General features: G+C 42.2%; 1 protein-coding gene and 1 pseudogene across 1 annotated transcript; one reads left to right on the top strand and one right to left on the bottom strand.

Annotated features, from left to right (window-relative positions):
• Window positions 1–175: 175 nt before the first annotated feature.
• Window positions 176–19,402, top strand: Gpn1 (GPN-loop GTPase 1). Its single transcript, XM_090337255.1, has 13 exons — window positions 176–319; window positions 1,045–1,138; window positions 2,961–3,000; window positions 3,577–3,643; window positions 5,992–6,029; window positions 8,687–8,765; window positions 8,967–9,061; window positions 9,576–9,621; window positions 10,192–10,421; window positions 11,816–11,855; window positions 12,712–12,802; window positions 16,146–16,253; window positions 18,702–19,402. The coding sequence occupies exons 1-13, from the start codon at window positions 209–211 to the stop codon at window positions 18,791–18,793; spliced, it is 1,131 nt and encodes a 376-aa protein (XP_090193381.1). The 5' UTR covers window positions 176–208; the 3' UTR covers window positions 18,794–19,402.
• On the bottom strand, window positions 14,780–15,939 carry LOC150060952 (small ribosomal subunit protein eS10 pseudogene; annotated as a pseudogene).
• Window positions 19,403–20,731: the final 1,329 nt, after the last annotated feature.

The following is a 20,731-nucleotide window of genomic DNA, read 5'->3' as shown; positions in this document are numbered from 1 at the left end:
CCACTACCACCAGAAGGAGGAAAGGGAAGAAAGCTGGAGGCTCACGACAGCCCCGCCTCCCTCCCGCGCTCGCCGGCTTTGCCCGGAGGCTTCGGCATGCGCTCTCGCGAGACTTCCTCGGCGGCCAATCCCAGCCCCGGACGCGGGGACGTCGCTCGGGGCGCGCGGCGCGCCTCTCTGTGGTTCGGTGGGCCGGGCCCGTGGCAAGATGGCGGCGCCCGCCACGCCGGCGGAGCCGCAGGCTTCCGGCGGGGCTCGGACCCCTGTTTGTCTGTTGGTGCTGGGAATGGCGGGATCTGGGAAAACCACCTTTGTACAGGTGAGGTGAGGGCATGGAGGGACGGAGAGGAGGCCTGTACCGGGCAGGAGGCCGGGGACAATGGAGGGAGATGAGTTCGAGTCCGGGTTCGTGGAGTTCTGGTCCTGCCATCAACTCCCGGTTCCTTCCTTCTGGGGATCCGCCCCTCCCACCCACCCCATCCCTCGGCCCCTCCGGCGCCCCGGCTCCCCGGCCCCCCCGGCTCCCCGGCCCCCGGCTCCCCGGTCCCCCGGTCCCCCGGCCCCCCGGCCCCCCCCCCCCCGGCTCCCCGGCGGGGAGACCTGCCTTCCACACTACCTCAGTGCCTGCATGATCTGACCCACCCGTCTTGCTGGTGAAGTTGCCAACTCCCCAAAGCCTGGGTGTGCGCAAGTTTTCGGTGAAGAGGAACGGAGGGCCAAGCAATTATTTCTTGCTCCCCTGTCATGTTCCAAGCACTGGAGAAACAGGGAAAACGAAATTGACAAAATTCTGGTTTTCAGGGAGTTAATGTTTAATAATTGACCAGTAATAATAACCTCATAACATTCTCATCTTTGACAAATGTCAAAGATGGGGAGATAGAGGAGTGATGAAGCAAGGTATTGCATGTGAGCTGAGCGTCCAGTGTGGGGCATGGATGTAAAAGGATGTAGTGCTGAACTTTCAGGCTTGGTCAATAAAGGATTAGAAGTACTTTCTTTGCCCTTGCCAAGTCTCTAACTCTCTGCCCATATTTCTACCAGAGGCTTACAGGACACTTGCACAGCCAAGGCTCTCCACCTTATGTGATCAACCTGGATCCAGCTGTGCATGAAGTTCCCTTTCCTGCCAATATTGGTGAGTTAATTATCCCAGAATTTGTAACATGTCTCATAGAGAATAGAAAGCCCTCAGATTACCAGTCTTCGGTGCTTACAGGTTTTTTTGTTGTTGTTGTTTTGTTTTTTCATTTTTTGCCAGTGCTGGAGCTCTGGGCATGAGCATTGACCTTGGGCTTTCTCAAGGTTAGAGCTCTACCACTAGAGCCACAGCATCATTTCCAGCTTTTTCTATGTATGTGGTACCGAGGAATCAAACCCGTGTCCTCCTGCATGCTAGGCAAGCACTCCACCACTAGTCTACGTTCCAGCCCGTCTGTTTTTTTTTTTTCCCCCTAACCTACCTTATTTTACTTCTTTGGAATTTTGTGAACCCCAAAACAGTCCTTTTCCTTATTTACATTTTCTCTCTCTTTACTTTTCCCCTTTTATGTATTTACTTATGTTATGCATGCATGTATGTATGCATGTATGTGTATGTATGTATGTATGTATGTATTTTTTTGAGTATTGCTGGGGATCATACATAAGACATAGACCAAGATAGCACTGAGTACCCTAGCATGAGCTATATTCCTAACTCCTCCAGCTTCCTAAGTGTGCTTGTATCTTTCTCATTTGCATTTATATCTGTCCTTTTTCTAACACTAATGTGTGAGACTGTGTACTTGTTGAAGTGTTGAAAAGTCAGTACACAGTTACCTGGGCCATAAGCCCAGCCACTACCTCTGAAGGGTTTTACACTTTTTCATGTAGTTTCTTTTCATAAAGAGTTTAAATATTTTTCTGCTATAGTACATTCATTGATCTGTAAGAAGGCTGCTTCCACTTGTCAAGTTCTATGGGAAATGTGTATATATGAAGTATTGTTTGGAAGACAGGTTCTCAATTAGAATGGGTGTGTTGCATTGTCTAGATTCCTGGTAAGGTACAGGCTTTCTGATTTCTAGACCCTCACTGTGTGCTAGACCTTTCTCTTTTTCTTACTTGTTAGTTTTATGAAGCCTTGTTTACACCAAACATACTAATAAAATGAAGAAGACTTTGTTTGAAGAATTAGATATCCTTTTGGGAAGAATGTGATAAAAAAAAAAGTTTCCTTTAACTTCAGAAAAAAAAATTAGTCCTTTTCCTCATGTTATACTTCTTCAGTTAAATTTCAGAGAACTTAGCCTTAAAAATTTAGAAAACATAGGTTGGACATGAGTGGCTTACACCTGTAAGTGTAGTTACTTAGGAATCTGAGATCTGATGATCAGTATTTGGAGTAAACCCAGGTATGCGTGCTCTCTTTCTCACTCTTTCTCTCTTTCTTTCTCTCTTTGCCGGTTGTGGGTTGTGGGAGCCTGGGTGTTTTTCCTTAGCTCTTCTGCTTAAGGCTACCACCCTACCCCTTGAGCCACAGTGACATTTCAAGTTTTCTAGTAGTTATTGGAGATAAAAATCTCACAGACTTTAGTGCCTGGGCTGGCTTTGAGGCGAGATCCTCAGATCTCAGCCCCTTGAGTAGCTAGGATTACAGGCATGAGCCCCAGGTAACTGAGGCTCTTATCTCAAAATAGTTAGGAAAAAAAAAGGGAACTAGAAGCATAGCTCAAGACATAGAGTCCCAGAGGTGAGCAAATAAGCCCATGAGATCTTGAGGCTTTGAATTCAAGCCCCATACCAGCACAAAAACAACCCTTGTCCCTCAGATGTAGAATATGATTTAGATTCCAAGAGAGAAATATTAGTTTTTATCCTAGAGAAGGAGAAATGACTTGAGAGACTTATTAGCTGAACTTAAAAGTAGAAATTCTGATAATTGTAAATTCCAGTACTTTTTTTCTTTTCTCTCCTAGATATTCGTGACACTGTGAAGTATAAAGAAGTCATGAAACAGTATCCTTTTTCACATCTTTGGTATTGAGTCCTAGGATGGAGTATACACAACTTCTATGTATATTTTGTGGCTTTGAGAGGCTGATTTTATGTATTCTTGTCCAGTGAACAAATTATTTGTTTCAAAATGATGAATACAGGCTGGGTATCATAGATAAACAGTAATACCATTTTAGCTTATGAGTTTAGTTTTCTTACTATCTCCCTAGACTATAGGGAGTTAATATTTGAGAGCAGAAAATATGAGAAGTTGACTGGTAGCTTGTTTGGTCTGGCAAGATAGTATTGGCTTGGAGGATACATTCCTTGATGACTGTGTCATCAGACTGGGAAACTCAGAGAGCAGTATGTTTAGTATATTGCTATAGGACATATGTAGACTCCTTCTAATAAAAATGTAGGAAGGAAGATAAATTCTAGTCAGCCAGTTGCTTGATTAGGGAGGATAGAGCAAAGAGTTACTTAGGTCTTCATAGTTAATGCCAGCATTCTAACAGTGCCTAATGTATCTGCCTGTTAAATTTTGGTCCCTTTTTATCTACTGTGTGCAATTTAAATCCTAAACTGAGTATCCAGATATGGACTTGGGCCCAATGGTGGCATCGTGACCTCACTCAATCTCTTTGCTACCAGATTTGATCAGGTATGGCTCTTTTTACGTTCATAGACACGATTATAGAAATCTGACTCTTAACCTACCTGAGCTTGATCACAGTAGTAAAGAAGAACAGCAATATAGGAAATAAGTTTGTAGGCATTTTGATAGACAAAGTAGACCATGAGAGGATGATCACTTAATATTTGTGATAGCCAGTAAAGCAAAAAAGAGACCTGGATTCTTTTTCTGACTTATTACTGACTTATGTTGTTACACTGAGGATGGTGTGCTAGAACAAGGGTCTGGGATGCACTACCAGGCAAGAAATTGTAAGAAATAATGCTTTTCCTTTGTAACAAATATCTCTCACTCCTTAAGTTCCCTTGTGGGTGTTTGAAAACATTAGTCTTTTATTCTGACCTCACTTCATGAGATAGCCTGTTAACATGAGATCAGAGCTGGTCAAAGTAGCACATTCCAGTATTGCTAGTTACTCAAACCTCTGATGCAGTAGAATTGCTTAAGGCAAGTAGTTCATGTATAGTCAGACTCACTCCTTAAGAAAATTGACAAACAAAAGATACTGGCTAAAAATGCTAAGAGATATGATTTCTTTCTTTGCTTTTTCTTTTTCTTTTGCCAGTCCTGGGGCCTGAACTCAGGGCCTGGGACTGTCCTTGGACTTTATTTTGCTCATGGCTAGTGCTCTGCCATTTGAGCCATACCGCCACTTCCGGTTTTTTCAATGTATGTGGTACCAGGAATCAAACCCAGGGCTTCATGCATGTTAGGTGAGCATTCTACCACTAGGCCAAACTCCTGGCCCAAGAGATATGATTTCTTTTTTCTTTTCTTTTTTTTTTTTTTTTTTGTTTTTTTTTTTGTCAAAGAAACACTTTTTAAAATAACTTTATTTCTTTGAGAAAATATATGACTTGTTTATCAGCATTGCCCACTGTTATATACGGTACTGAGAGCATAGCTTACAGAACTTTGCAGAAAAGATGGCTGTAATGTCATAGATCTTTGATACTTCTAAAACTGAGAGGTAGTTTAAAGCAAAGACCGAACCACAAAGATGTCGGTGAGTGAGGTGGGATCCAACAAGACGTAACACAGAATGAAATAACTGGAGAATTACTTCACTGAAGAAGCTCACGAGAACAACTCAAACCAAAGGAAAGAAAGCAAAGTACCTGAAGCAGTTATGATTCTTTATGATTTATTACTTGAAAAGTAATCCATTAGAAATTCATCAGTCTGAAAAATGGAAGAAAGCAGTGGATCTGATCACCCTATCTCATCAGGGAGGAAAGAAATTCTGAAGAGAAGGCGACCCAGCCAAAAATGCCTGCAGACAGAAGCGACAGAGAAAAAGAAACATGAGGCTGGCCCACAGTTATCTGGCCCCCAAACTAACCACAGGTTTGGGAATATTCCTGGAAGCAAAGAGAACTACTGTGCAAAACGAGTATCTAGTCAGATTCAGCAAACCTGGGTGAAGAGAAAACATGGAAATGACTGATAAATCTTTGCAGACAGACACTGTTGTATACAAGAAAAAAGAAATCAAGGTGGTGGGTGCCACATTGGAACCTGAAGAAAAGCCAGTAGATGGTGAAGTATCCTTTGACTTGCAAAATAGAGTGGAGGAGGTAGAAATATCAGCCAAAAAAACCTTGATAGACAGATCTCAGCAAACCATTTGCACTGGAGACTGGAGCAGGATGAATATTCCCACCAAAGAAACAGTGGACAAGGAACAGCAGACGTACTTCAGTGAGTTAGAATTAATTAATGTATTTCCCCAGACGAGGTCATTCTCTCACAAAGTCAAAGGAAACACAAACGTTCAGGAGAGATTGCTGGTAGTGAATTTCAACCAGCAACAGGTAGCCATGAGGAAATTTAGAGGAAAAATATTCAGGGGGTTCCATTTACTCAAGAAACTTACCAAGGCTCCCATGTACTTTCAGAAGATGCTGCTAAGCAAGAGAGGACTGTATCTGTTAGTTCTATTCCTGAAGAGAGAGCTACTGCTAAAACAGAGTCCCTAACAAGAGAAACAGTCAGTTCTGAAGTCCAGCCTACACCATCCAAGGAGGTTGAGATAGAGAAGGCTCCTGCTGATGTCCCGCCACCACCATCTGAGGACACTGTTATAAAGAAAACCCAACCTCCACATGATTTCTTTTTGATAGGTCTATGTTTAGTGTTGTATTGTGCCCAGGATGTTGTAGGGCTGCTGGAGTGGCTGTCCTTTGGATGGGTCCATTACTTGGTGTCTAAGATTAAGAACAACAATTCTGTTTATAATGGCAATTATGAGATATATCGCCTGGGGGTTTTTGTGTCCAAAGCAGATACTGTAATAATTGGTATATTTTTTTTAGGTGATGAAATTTATTGAGAAGGCCCAGAACACATCTAAGTAAGTGATTTGCTACCCCCAAGTCAATGCATTGGCTTTTGAGAGCATTTGGGGTGGATGTTGTTGGATAGGACCAGAAAAAATGTTAACTGCAATGAAGTTATTAGAAGAATAAACTACTAAGATCTGAAGACTTCAGTTGGAAGCCAGCCAGTCTGGCAAGAAAGTCTATGAGAAGAGTTTCTTATTTCCAATAAGTACTCAGAAAAAGCCAGAAATGGGGCTGTGACTCAAGTGGTAGTGTACTAGCAAAAGAAGCTCAGGGGCAGAGATGGCATGTAGTATACAGATAAATTTATCATTATCCCATTCCCAATTACCATGAACCTCCCCCCCCCACACACACCTTTTGTGAGATAACTTGAGACTGCTGTCCAGGTGCTGCTCCCTACTTGCTTTCTCAAGGGAAACTGTGTTGATGGGCATTAAAGCCTCCAATATACCTTTGTGTGTGTGCTAGGCCTAGAGCTTGAACTTGGAGTCTAGGCTCTGTCCCTGAGCTTCTTTTGCTCAAGATGAGTACCCTATCATTTGAGCCATGATTTTTTTGAGTAGTTTGTTAGAGATAAGTGTCAGAGAGTTTCCTGCCCAGGATAGCTTTGAAGCACAATCCACAGATCTTAGCCTCTTAAGTAGCTGGAATTACAGGAATAAGCCACCAATGCCTGGCTTTAAAAATACCTTGTAATCATTGTTGAAATGAGCATAATTTTCAGGATTCAGGAAAAAAAAGTTTTCTGGTATAAGAAGTAACAAAACATAAAATGGCATACTTTTTAAAATTTTTTAATATTTTTTTTATTTCAATCTATAGAGGGATTACAGTTATATTTGCCAGATAGAGGGTGCATTACTTCTCACACATTGATATCCCTACTTATGTTTTTGTCCCCATAAAATAGCATTCTTATTACCTAGATTTAACTATTGATAAAGTTTCCTTTTTCTAAGAGAGAAAGATAATTTTCTGCTTTTAAAAAGTCTGTATATGACAATGGAATTCTACATAGCCAACAGACAAGATAAAAGAATCGCTGGAGGGGGCTGGGAATTTGGCCTAGTGGTAAGAGTGCTTGCCTAGCATGCACGAAGACCCGGGTTCGATTCTTCAGCACCCCACATACATAGAAAAAGCCAGAAGTGGTGCTGTGGCTCAAGTAGTAGAGTGCTAGCCTTGAGAAAGTCCAAGGACAATGCTCGGGCCCTGAGCTCAAGCCACAGGACTGGCAAAAAAAAAAGAAAAGAATCGCTAGGAAGTGGATGAAACTGGAGCAAATCATGTTGAGCGAAATAAGTTAAGACCAAAGGAACAAAAGACGCATGGTCTCCTTGATGTATGGATATTAGATCCAAACAGTACAAGAGCAAGGTTATTGACACGGTCTTGGAGATATAAATATAACTACGTAGATATAAAAATCTATTATGGGATATATACTCTATAAATATAACATACAGATTGATAATGTATGTATGACATCAAACTCTCAGCTTAATTTTAATTATGTTCTAAAATTTATGTGCCAATGATTACATATAAGGATTCCCATCTTGAATACTTGTTTGTTAAATATGACATTTGAAATATAATGTAAAAATCAGTGCTAATAAAATCTTTCAATAAAAATATAAGCTACCAGAAAAAGGCTGTATAAAAAAATCAAACTGTATATTATTTAAATTATTAGTTAACTAGCATTCCACATTTCTGTGCATATATCTAGAGATGGAAGGTTAGAATTGTTAAAACATGGGATTGTATTAGAGAGATTAAAAAATTGTTTCTAAGGAGCTTTATTGAGATATGACTTACATAAAGTGCTTTCCTTAAAGTCTTTGATCTAATACTCTTTTTTTTTTTTTTTTGTCGTTGTGGGGCTTGAACTCTGGGCCTGTCCCTGAGCTCTTCAGCTTAAGGCTACCGCCTTACCCCTTGAGCCACAGTACCATTTCTGGGTTTCTGGTGGTTAATTGAAGATAAGAGTCTACATATTGAAGAATTTCAATGCTGGGGCTGGCTTTGAACTGTGATCCTCAGCTCACAGCCTCCGGAGTAGCTAGGATTGCAGAAGAGCCAGTGCGCCCAGCTTGATCTAATACTTTGATATATGCACATACTGTTGTATCACAGCCATCCAATTTCAGGCCGTTTTCTTCTTGTACCATCCAAAGCCTCCATACTTATTAGCAATTACTTCCTATTTTTCCTTTCTCCCAAGTTCTGTCCCATTTTGGTTTCTCATCAGCAATATGATGTCCTCGCCACCAGTTGTTGTACAGTTTTGAGAAACTTACCTTCTCTTTTCATTATAGACATCCTATTGGATGTGAAGTCAATGTGTTTTCTTTTTAGTGTCCGTCCTGGAGCAAGACCTCAGAACCTGGGTGCTGTCCCTGAGCACTTTTTTTTTTTGTTCAAACCTGTCACTCTACCACTTGAGCCATAGCTCCATTTCTGTCTTTTCTGGTGGTTAATTGGAGTTAAGAATATCACGGACATTCCTGCCTAGGATGATTTTTGAATCATGATCTTCAGATCTCAGTCTCTTGATTACAGGACTGAGCCACCGGTGCCTGGCAATATTTAGGTGTATGGAAGAAATGCCTTTCAATGTTGTATAAGTGGAACACTTCTTTCATGGTCTCCCTTGACTCAGGTATGTCTTGATTGACACACCTGGACAGATTGAGGTCTTCACCTGGTCAGCCTCTGGGACGATCATCACTGAAGCCCTGGTGAGTGCTCCATGTCTTGTCCTGAGAGTAGCTAGAGGCTGATACTGGGTGAGCATCTCATTAATTGTGAGGGATTGTACATGGAAAGGAGGAGAAGAAGCTCTGTACACCCTGTCTAAAGTGGTTTCCCCTGTTAAGGAGGGTGAGGAAGCATTAGGAGCAATGAGCCCCCTTAAGATTTTCATTATTTTGTGGTTTTAGGCTTCTTCATTTGCAACAGTGGTCATCTATGTAATGGACACATCGCGAAGTACGAACCCAGTGACCTTCATGTCCAATATGCTGTATGCCTGCAGGTAATTGCTTCCTGGTGTGAGAAAGCCCAATCTTAATAGAAGAGTGGTTTCACATCTTATGAAAATTGGAGTTTAATTTTAGCATGAGGACCAAAATGCTTTATCAAAGCCAGGCTTGGTGACACGTACTTGCTTGGTGGTGGGGTTTTTTTCCTCTTGAGAGAGGAAAAACAGGTAACTACTTTGAAATCTGCAAAACACCATTTCTTCTTCTTTTTTTTTTTTGCCAGTCGTGGGGCTTGAACTCAGGGCCTGAGCACATTCCTTGGACTTTTCTCAAGGCTAGAGCTCAACCACTTGAGCCACAGCACCACTTCCAGCTTTATTCTATGTATGTGGTACCGAGGAATTGAACCCCGGTCTTCACGTATGCTAGGCAAGCACTCTACTGCTTTGGCTATACTTCTGGCCCCAGAAAGCAGTTTCTTCTGTCTTTACTTAGTCCCAACAGACTGACACCTAGCAAATAAGTTTGTGTGATTTTATCAATACTGTCTCAATGTTTTATTTTCAGCATCTTGTACAAAACCAAGCTGCCTTTCATTGTGGTCATGAACAAAGTAAGTAGATGCTACCTGCTGTGATTTCAACTATCTTTTTATAGCTGGGCCTTAGTTGATGATATGGGGCGTCTGGAGAGGTGGAAGAGTGACTACTCTAGATCCTGGAGAGCAGACTCAGATTTTGCTTAATCAAGTAATTGGCCCATCAGAAAACTGGAGTCAATGAAATGGAGTATTTAGCACTGGTTTTCCCACAGTGATTTTATCTCTCAGAATCAGGACCGTGGGGGTGGAGACTTGGCTCTTAAAGAGCACCAGCCAGGATGGGAAAACCTGAGCTAGAGTGCAAGGCTCTCCATCCGTTTCAGGCTAGTTCCAGCACTAGAGGGGGTGGGGACAGGGTTAGGACTGTTATGATTAGGGAAATGAAAATCACTATATTGGGAGTATGGATTAAATAGGGAAAACTGAAACTTCTTTATGGTTTGTTGCAATAGAGGAGGCAGAGGAAGAAAGTGTGGCTGATAGGCTCTTTATTGCTATCACTTAACTGAAAAATGACTTTTGTCATTGTTTGGTCTGTGATCTAGTTTCTGGTTGCTGATAGTTGCCTTCTCCCTGGTACAGACTGACATCATTGATCACAGCTTTGCAGTGGAATGGATGCAGGATTTTGAGGCTTTCCAAGATGCCTTGAATCAAGAGACCACATATGTTAGTAACCTGACTCGTTCAATGAGTCTGGTGCTAGATGAGTTTTATAGCTCCCTCAGGGTGGTCGGGGTCTCTGCTGTTCTGGGTACCGGCTTGGATGAGCTGTGTGCACAAGTCACCAGTGCTGCAGAAGAATATGAAAGGTGAGGTGAAAGAAAAGTTTATTGGGGGTCGGGAGTTTGGCCTAGTGGTTAAAGTGCTTGCCTAGCATGCATGAAGACCCGGGTTCGATTCCTTGGTACCACATACATAGAAAAAAGCCGGAAGTGATGCTGAGGCTCAAGTGGTAGAGCTCTAGCCTTGAGAAAGTCCAAGGACAGTGCTCAGGCCCTGAGCTCAAGCCCAGGACTGGCAAAAAAAAAAAAAGTTTATTGATAACATTCTCAGGGAGACAATTTTGGTAGTGGTGGCAAAGTATTAGGTTATCATTGCGTATGCAGTCTGTTTGCCTTGTCCTTACGTACTCAACCTTGAGTGTACCAAGTTTTAATTCACCCCCCCTTTTTTTTAAAATAAAGTGTAAAATCTTCATGTATTAAGTGAAGAAGGCAGGGATTGTTAAACTTATTCTGTAATAAACTACTCTAAATTCCTTGGGTTTTGTGGGCAGCTGCTCATTTCTGCTATTGTAAGACAAAAGCACCTAGAGACCACCTAGACTGATGGTTATGCTGTGTTCATATGAAATATTTGCAAATTTAACATTTAGGTAGATTTGACATTAAGTTCAGTATGAGGATTATTTGAGAAAATAAAGTAAATAATGTAAAGTCCTTAGCACCCTTACTGACAGGCAGTAATACATTTTCTGAGAATGGCCATTAGACCTGTGTCATATATTTTTTTTTTTTTTTGGTGGGTCATGGGCTGTCCTCGAGCTCTTTATCTCCAGGTTACCACCCTACCCTTGAGCCAAGCCCCACTTCCCTTTTTCTAGAGGTTAATTAAGTGTCTCAGGTCCTTTTGTGCCCAGGCTGGCTTTGAACCTTAATCCTCAGATCTCAACCTCCTGAGTAGCTAAGATTACAGGCTTGAGCCACTACCCCTGGCTGTGTCATTTTTAATATTGGAATCCCTTTTACCTGAAGTGGACTCGGCGCCTGTATTCTTTAGCCATAATCTGAGCGGCTCCTGGCTAGCATGTTGTTTTGGCTTCCTACTTTGAGGGACCCTAACAGCCACATCATGGTTTTCATGTTGATTCACTTGACAAGGGTTTTTGTGCATGTCATCAAGGTTCAGAAAGGACTCCTTTCTTGGTGTCCCAATTTATCACTCGTATTGGGCTTCCTGAGCTACAGGGGCCTATCTTCATCTCATCTCAGGCATTTCCCTCACATGAAGGATGAGCTGTTCAGTCACACGTCCTCCCTTCTAGCCCAGCAGTCAGGAGCTGGTGTCTGTCTTGGTGGTTTATGGGAAAGGATAGTAAGTACTGTGGCTTTGATGAGGATGTGTTATGTCAGATGTGATAGTGATCTGAGTAGTCAAGGCGGATTATTCTGGAAGGGAATTTAGAAAGTGTTTCTTTTTCCAGGGAGTATCGTCCTGAATATGAACGTCTGAAGAAATCACTGGTAAGGAAAGAGGCTGTATGTATGTTAGGGCTGTCAAAAAGTACAGCCTATACCCAAACTTGGCACAGGCCAGTAGTCCCAGGTGTTTGCAGCTGATGGGAGAAAATCTTGACCTCCAGAAGTTGGAGGTCAACCTGAGCATTGTAGCTAGACCCCATCTTTTAAAACAAAAGGCAGTTACCTCAGTGTTTCTGACATAAATATTTTTTCTACTGTCATACAAAAGGACTTGAGGGTGTGACCTCAATGATAGAGTGCTTGCCTAGCAAGTGTGAGGCCCTGAGTTTAGTTCCCAATACTTCATACACACAAACCCACAAAGAGTGGTGGCTCACAACATTTCTCAAATAATTAAGTATGCTGCCCTCAGCCTTTGTTAGGTCTTCTTGTTTAGGTCTTGTTTAGGTTTACTTGAGGTCCTTTGGATATATTTTGGGGTCTGATTTCTGAATTCTCTAATTCGCCCTGTAGATTTCCTTAGTCTTGGTCCACACTGCTCACTGTTTTCTGTCTTGATATCCATTCCTTATCATTCTCCAGTATGCACATTCTTCTGCTCATCTTAGAAGGCTAGTCTTTAATTTGTGCCTTTATTATTTTGTATTTTCTTTCTTTGTGCTGGTGGTTGAACTCAGGGCTTTGTGCATGCTAAGAACACACTCTGCACACCCTTCCCTCCCCCCTTTTTTTTTTCCCAGTCCTGGGGCATGAACTCAGGGCCTGGGCACTGTCCCTGAGCTTCTCTGTGCTTAAGGCTAGCACTACTACTTGAGCCACAGAGCAACTTCTGGCTTTTTGTTTGTATGGTATTGAGGAATCTTTATTAAGTACATGGACATTTCTTCTGTACTTACAGGCGAGTGCCCAGAGTGAACAGCAGAAAGAACAGCTAGAACGCTTGCGGAAGGATCTGGGCTCTGTAGCCTTGGACTCAGGGACTGGAAAAGGTATTGGTGGTGGTTGAAGTTGGGGGTGAGGGCCGGGGATTTGGCCTAGTGGTAGAGTGCTTGCCTAGCATGCACAAAGACCGGGGTTTAATTCCTCAGTACCACATGCATAGGAAAAAAAAAAGCTCAAGTGTTAGAGCTCTAGCCTTGAGGAAGTCCAAGGACAGTGCTCAGGCCCTGAGCTCAAGCCCAGGACTGGTCAACAAAAAAAAACAAACCTGAAGTTGAGGGGGTTGAGGGGCAGTAGGAGCTTGGTAGGAGACGTATGGAGGGAGTACTTATTCTACTTAACAGGAATATTTCTGTATATCAGAAGAGAGAAATGGATAAAGGAAGAGTATATATGCATATGTATTTGACAGGATACTTGATGTCTGCTTTGGCATTTTTTTTGTGTGACAGTTTTCATCTCCTACACCATTTTTTCAGCCTTAAAAAATAGGCTTGCCAGGCATGGTGGCTCACACCTGTAATCCTAGCTAGTCTGGAGGCTGAGATCTGAGGATCAATGTTCAAAGCTAGCCCAGGCACTAAAAGTTCCTGAGACTCTTATCTCCAATTAGCCACTAGAAAACTGGAAGTGGTGCTTTGGCTCAAGGGGATAAAGTGGGAGATTTGAGTTGAAGAGCTCAGGAACAATGCCCAGGCCCAGGGGTACGGTGGTAGCCTTGAACTGAATAGCTCAGGGACAGTGCCCTGGCCCAGAGTTCAAGCCCCATGACGGACAAATAAAATAAAAATAGGCTAGTCATAGGATTAGTTAGGATTTCATTGTTATATATCCATACATATATAGTATATTCCAAGCAATCTCACCCTCTACCATTCTCCCTTCATGACCATATTCATCCTCTTTCAAGATTCATTTCAAGCCAGGCATCAGTGGCTCACACCTGTAATCCTAGCTGCTCAGAAGGCAAAAATTGTAGGATTACAATTACAGCCCAGATAGGAAAGTCCATGAAACTCTTATTCCTAGTTAACCACCAAAAAGCTGAAAATAGAGCTGTTGTTCAAGTGATAGAACACTAGTCTTGAGCAAAAAAGCTCAAGGACCCTGAGTTCAAGTGTTAGGACTGGTATGAAAAAAATACATTTAAATGAGTCTGGCACTAGTGGCTAGTACCTATAATCCTAGTTATTCAGGAGACTGAGGTCTGGGGATTGCAGTTTGAAGCCAGCCCTGGCAGAAAACTCGGTGAGATGCTTACCTCCAATAAACGATTCAGAAAAAGCTGGAACTGGCACTGTGGTTCGAGTGGTAGAGCACTAGCCTTTAACAAAAAGAGGCTCAGGACAATGCCTTGAGCTCAAGCCCTGTGACACAATCACACACACATACACACACACACATACACACATGCTGTTTTTTTCTTGGGCTGGGAGAGTGGCCTAGTGGTAGAGTGTTTGCCTAGCATGCATGAAGACCCCGGTTCAATTCCTCAGTACCCCCCTACATAGAAAAGCCAATGTGTGAGAAGTAATGTACCTACTATCTGGCGAATATAACTATAGCCTCTTTATACATTACATTTAAAAAATAAATAAAAAAGAAAAGCCAGAAGTGGTACTGTGGCTCAAGTGGTAGAGCACTAGCTTTGAAAAAGCCCAAGGACAGTGCTCCAGGACTGGCAAAACAACAACTTACATTCTATTATGACTGTAATTTAGATTTACTGAAGACTTGGTATCAGAAGTTAATACAAAGACTTGTTATAACTTTTGAGATTCCAAAATGTTTTTCCTTTTCTTTCTCCCTCTCTGTTCCTCTGTCCCTTCCCTCTTCTCTATCTTAATCTTTTTTCTTACACACACGTGACTTTATATATTATTTAAATATATACTGTTATTTCTTGAATTCTTTAAAACTGAAGTACAAATATATACTCCTTTACTTTTGAATATTTCCATATATATTTCCTACTTTTTTTTTTCTGGTTACAAGTTTATTTAACACAAAAATACTCCTCTCCATCTTTACTGGGGTGGCTGGCTATGTCCACGACCAAATCCACCTCTAGACTGGAATTCACTTGCTGACCCAGCCCCAGCCTGAGCTTTCTTGTCAGCACCGGGGGCCCACTCTGTCTATAAGTGTGTCTGTCAGCTTTATGTCTTTGGAGTCTTGAGGCTGCTCACCTTCCAAACCTTTGGGCCAAGGCCTGCCAGTGTCAGGTTGGCTACGGGCAAGGTAACAATCTCAATCTCAAGAGGCAGGTGGAGGTTACCGTGGAGATACTGGTGCCTTTGTTGGTTAGGTACCAATAAAATGCCTCCAGGCAAACTTGAGAAACTGGCCTTCATGATTATGAAGGCTAGGCACATCCTTTTTTTAAATTTTTTTTTCCAGTCCTGGCCTTGAACTCAGGGCCTGAGCACTGTCCTTGGACTTTCTCAAGGCTAGAGCTCTACCACTGGAGCCTCAGCACCACTTCTGGCTTTTTTGTGTGTATGTGGTACTGAGGAATTGAACCTAGGTCTTCGTGCATGCTAGGCAAGCACTCTACCACTGGGCCAAGCTCCTGGCCCTGGTTGGACACATTCTTATCTGTCAGCGTTGGTGCCTGGGCATGGACACCCTTCTTGACCACTATAACTCCATCCTTAAAAAGGAGTTCATAAAGGGCAATCTGATTCTTCTTGGGTATCAATATCACGGTGGCTTTAAGGTCTGAGGCCAAGGCTGGAAAACTATTAATTCCTATTTCATGACTGACATTCTAGTTGTTCCACGTATTCATGTTTCTTTCTAGATTTCTCTTCAGACTCTTTCTGAACTTTTTTTTTCCCTAAGTCCTGGGGCTTGAACTCAGGGCCTGGCACTTTGGGCTTTCTTAAGACTAGAGCTTTACCATTTGAGTCACAGCACCACTTCTGGCTTTTTTCTGTGTATGCGGTACTGAGGAATCGAACCTAGGTCTTCGTGCATGCTAGGCAAGTACACTATCACTAGGCCAAACTCCCCGCCCTCAACCAAGCTTTTAATTCAACCAAGAAGCTTCCTCAGTGTTCCATACTTTGACAGCGAGCTACCAACTCACTGGATTTGCTCTGTCTTTAGCCTTCGTTAAAAACCACAGCCTTTTCCAGGCTGGGAGCTGATGAAGCAACATCAGTATTCCTAAGACAGTGTTCATGTTCTCTTCAGTGGGATTCCTTGCACTGTTAGGCTCCTTCACTTTGTGAACTGGATTACTAGGAAATAATAAATAGCCTTAATGAAACATTTAGAAGTAGCAAGGCCTTACATTTTTATTCATCATGCTGCCAGTTAATAATCATAGTTACTTACTTCAGAATCACTTTCCTAATTCACTTATATTGACACGGGTTTTCACTCTAGACAGCATGTCTCCTGTGCTGGGCCCTTCTGACCTGATCCTGACACGAGGAACCTTGGATGAAGAGGATGAAGAAGCTGACAGTGATACTGATGACATTGACCACAGGGGTGAGATGTGGATGAGGTGGCTTATGACCACAGAGGAGCTTTATTGTTGGCTCAGGATAGTGGTCAGTATGGAGAGAAGACCTCAGTCACACTCTAGTATTAGGCAGAAGGGTAGTTGGTAAAGGGCATGGCACTGGAGCGTTCCTGCCATTCTGTGGATTGGTTACTGCTGAGCTGATTACAAGCCTTTTATTGGACTTGAGTCTTCTCATCTTGATGTTTGAACTCAATTTGAAGAAATCAGGTCTATGTCTGTTGTTTGTGGTTTTTGTCTGTAGTGCCAGGGATGTTTCCTATGGCCATGTGTTTGCTAAGCCTGTGCTGTACCCAAGCTACTTCCCTCCCAACTAGTGTTTAAGAATATCTAAGAACCTGTAATGGTGATACCTTCTTATAATCAGCACTTGTGTATCTAAGGGAGGAGGACTGCAAGTTGGAAGCCAGCCTCTAACCCCTGAAGTAGGAGACCCTGTTTTTTTGTTTTTTTAATAAATAAGGAGATCATAAAAAAAAAAAGACCTAAACAAATACAACAGTAAGACCCAAGAGCCTAGAAACCTAAACACAGCGTTGCTCTCTCACAGGAGATCTACTTCTTGCAGCAGCTCTAGGGTGTAAGTCTTGGTCCTCTTCTTATTCTCAAACTGGGACCTAATATACAAAGTACTTCATCAGATTTACTGAGAAATAAATTACAAATAGTAAAACTAACCTCCAAAAGTATGTCATTTGATAAGTTTGAAGAAACGTTCATGACTGCTGTTACAGTCCAGATACATCATGCCCGAATGTTGTTCCTTACAGTGCTTCTTCCTCAATACGTAGTTTCTAGCAGCATGGCTGCCTGCCCCACCACAGTGTTTTATTTTGTCTTTCTTGTTGCTTCACTCTGTTTTTGAGACAGGATCTTGATGTGTAGCCCAGGCTGGCCTTGAACTTGTGATCTACTTTTCTTAGCTTCCTGAATACAGGTATTTCAGAGTGTGCCACCATTCCTGGCTATGTGCTTCCAAGGTTGCCTTTTCCAGAATTTACTATAAATGGGATCATAGTATGTAGTCTTCTGTAGTTTCTTGTTAAACTTAGCATCATGATTTTTATGGACTTTCCATGACATTTTGGTTTATTTAAGCTATTATACATAAAGCTTTTGTAGGTATTATCAGTGGACATGTTTTTATTTCTCTTACCTAAAAATACCTAAGTATCTCATTTCAGTAACTGTTTATTAGGGATATACTTACCATATATAGAATAATGAAGGCACATATTTTGGCCATTTGATAAATGCAGCATGCTTCCTGGAAGTATTCACTACTGAGGGAAGAGGATACTGAGTTCCTTAGAAGGTTTTTGCTTTAAGCTGGGAGTTTGACCTAGTGGTAGAGGGCCTTGCCTAGCATGCAGGAAGACCTGGATTCGATTCCTTGGTACTATATATATAGAAAAAAGCCAGAAATGGTGCTGTTGCCCAACCAGTAGAGCACTAGCCTTGAGAAAGCCCAAGGATAGCATTCAGGCCCTGAGTTCAAGTCCGAGGACTGGTTAAAAAAAAAAAAGTTTTTGCTTCAGCCTGGCATGGTGTGGTACATTGCGTGTCTATAATTATAGCCCTGAGGAGGCTGAGGCAAGTGTGCAGCCATTTGGGGCTCCACAGTGAGTTCTTGTCTCAAAAAATAAAACAAACAAAACCCCCCAAAACCACCACTAACAAGAAAAAATATGCTGGGCTTTAGTAGCTATAATCCTAGCTACTTAAGAGGCGGAGATCTGAGGACCATAGTTTGGACTCAGCCCTGTCAGACAAATGTGAGATTCTTATCTCCAGTTAGCCAGCAAAAGCTGGAACTGCTGAGAGAGAGCTTGATACCCAGAGTTCAAGCCCTAATACCAGCACACACACCAAAAGTACTATTTTGATCGACGGTAACAAGATGTCAGATCTACATGTCTAATGCAAGACTTTTTGGTTTTGTTTAATTAATTCAGGGACAGAGTGCTGTAGTGGGGGTTTGAACTCAGGAACTCTAGCTTGCTAGGCCAGTGTGATACCACTGAGCCATGCATTCAGCTAAGATTTTCATAGGTTGTTTTGAGATAGGGTCTTGCTTCCCACTCAGGCATCCACCTGAGCCGAGATCTGCTAACTTTTAGGTGTCCTTTCATTGATAGGTTCACAGGCACATGCCAAGGTGTCCATCTTCTCTAAAGACAGATTCTCATGGACTTTGTGTACAAGCTGGCCTGGTACCATGCCCTGGGATGACTGATGGGCATATAACACTGTACCCAAGTGGGATTTGAGAAGAGGTCTCAGAACTTTTCTGCCTAGGCTTGTATTGAAGGCAGTCCTGTTGTCTTGGCCTCCAAGTAGGATTATAAACATATGTCACTGATGCCTGGCTTTATATGAAGGTGTAAAAACAACCACTCTTGTTCCCCTTACAGTTACAGAAGACAGCCATGAAGAGCCAGCATTTCAGAATTTTATGCAAGAAACAAAGGCACACTACTGGAAGAGAAACACAAAGGAGACTTAGGAGATTTCCATTGTTTCTAGAAGTCTGAGATCCTGGAGCTTCGTGTGAAGAAGCTATCTTTATCTGTGCTTTGCAGCTACAATAAAGAGCAGTTTTCTGAGGTATAACAGAATTTCTCTTTTAAGGGAAATGTTATGAAGGATAGAAGACACTGGTGCTAGCAGGTACATATCCAGCCCCTGCTGGCCTTTTCCTTGCACTTAATCCAGGAAGCCTGTACCATTCTTGGAGACTGATACCCCTTTATTCAGAACTTCAGTTTTGGCATTTGAATTCAAGTGCTTCTACAGTGGATGGAATGCAGAGGACTACCTGTCCTGATGACCACTGCAAGTCTCAGCCACAGCTTCTACTTGAGCAGCACCCGACCCTTTGACTACACCATGAATTGTTCTTTTAGCAGGAAAGGAGGGGCAACGTGAGCTTGGCTAGAGTGGCAGTGGGTCGTTGGCAGCCAGTCAGCACTGGCATGAAGTGTGCTGTCTTGCGAGGCATATTAGCTCCTTATAGGACACTTCGGGTTTGTTGAAGAAAGTGGGTAAACATGTTTTCTGAGTCCTGAGTCTTGTTTAGATTGTGACTTGGATAAAGAGTTTTAAACTGTCAGAAGCCTGTCTTTTTATTTCAAATTAGAAAGTTGTATAATCACAAATAGATTTACTACTGCTCAGCAGTGAGGCTTGAAGCAAGATGTCGAAACCTGTCTCAATAGGGAGATGAAGTGTCATTTCCGCTACCCCCACCTCCTAACCAGGTACTGAGCCAGGCTTGTATTGTGTTTGTTGCGAAATATATTTAGAGATGTGTTCAAGGCCATATATTCACATATGTTATGAATTCATGTATTCATGTGTTAGGCATATATTCATATATCATTGATGAGAAGGGCTTTTCCTGGCTACTCTGTGTTCTCTGCACCAGTGCCACCCAGGCAACAGGGAAGGACACCTTGGGAGAACTTCTGCATGAGCCATCTGGGGCAGACCCAACACCTGTTTAATAAGCTTTTAGCAAGTAGTTTGAAACACTGTGAAAGCCTTGAATGTAATTCCAGGCAAGATGGAACAGGTGCCAGTGCTCATATGGCTTGCTATGTATTATGTACCCTGATTTCAATTCTGTGATGCCTATTCTCCAACACAAGCCTTCCAAAGCAATGAAAATATCTTACTATGAAATATCAATTGCAGTATTCCATACCTATCAGGTCCAAAAATTTGACCTGCCCTTTTGTTTGTATTTTAGGATATTCTTACTGTGGAGCAGTTCTGACTTTAAACTTGTTTATAGCCTGGTCTGGCTTTGAACCCAGCCTGACCTGTTCTTTACTGGGAAACTTTCCAAAGAAAACTCTGAATGTGGTTTGTTTTTCTCTGCAGAGTCTGATCACATTCTCTTTCTTAAAATATAACCTGTCTATCCTGTGCTGTCAGTTCTATTAAAAAGGCAAGGAGTAAGCCTTCATACTTGTATACCTATCAATAGGAACTAGCACTTTACATGTTTGAACAAATGAATTAAGTACCTGAATGTATATTTCCTGAAGAGTGCTTTCATCCAGAAAAAAAAAAAGAAAATAATGTGAACTAGGATGGGCCTTTTTTTTTCTTTCTTTCTTTCTGTGTATAAGTCTTGGGGCTTGACCTCAGGTACTAGGTGATGTTCCTGAACTTTTTGGTTCAAAGCTAGTGCTCTACTACTTGAGCCACAACTTACTTCCTGATTCTTTGGTGGTTAATTGGAGATGAGTCAGTTTTTTTCTGCCTGTTCTGGCTTTGAACCATGACTCTCAGATCTTAGCCTCCTTAGTAGCTAGGATTACAGGCGTGAGCCACCACACTTGGCAAGATTATGAGAATCATTTCCAATGTACCAGCAAAAAAAAATGGAAGTGGAGGTTTAGCTCAAGTGGTAGAGGGATAGCCCAAGTGAAGAAGC

The sequence above is a fragment of the Megascapheus bottae genome, chromosome 7, assembly GCF_031878675.1.
Source record: "Megascapheus bottae isolate mThoBot1 chromosome 7, mThoBot2.hap1, whole genome shotgun sequence".
NCBI classification, from domain to species: domain Eukaryota; kingdom Metazoa; phylum Chordata; class Mammalia; order Rodentia; family Geomyidae; genus Megascapheus; species Megascapheus bottae.
This window is presented reverse-complemented; position numbering and strand designations above follow the sequence as displayed.

Excerpts from the sequence above, each read along its gene's own strand:
- Gpn1 (XM_090337255.1), top strand. The coding sequence starts at position 209 with ATGGCGGCGCCCGCCACGCCGGCGGAGCCGCAGGCTTCCGGCGGGGCT. Across the intron at positions 320-1,044 it reads GGAAAACCACCTTTGTACAG|AGGCTTACAGGACACTTGCA; the intron begins GTGAGGTGAGGG and ends TATTTCTACCAG. Across the intron at positions 16,254-18,701 it reads TGATGACATTGACCACAGGG|TTACAGAAGACAGCCATGAA; the intron begins GTGAGATGTGGA and ends TTCCCCTTACAG.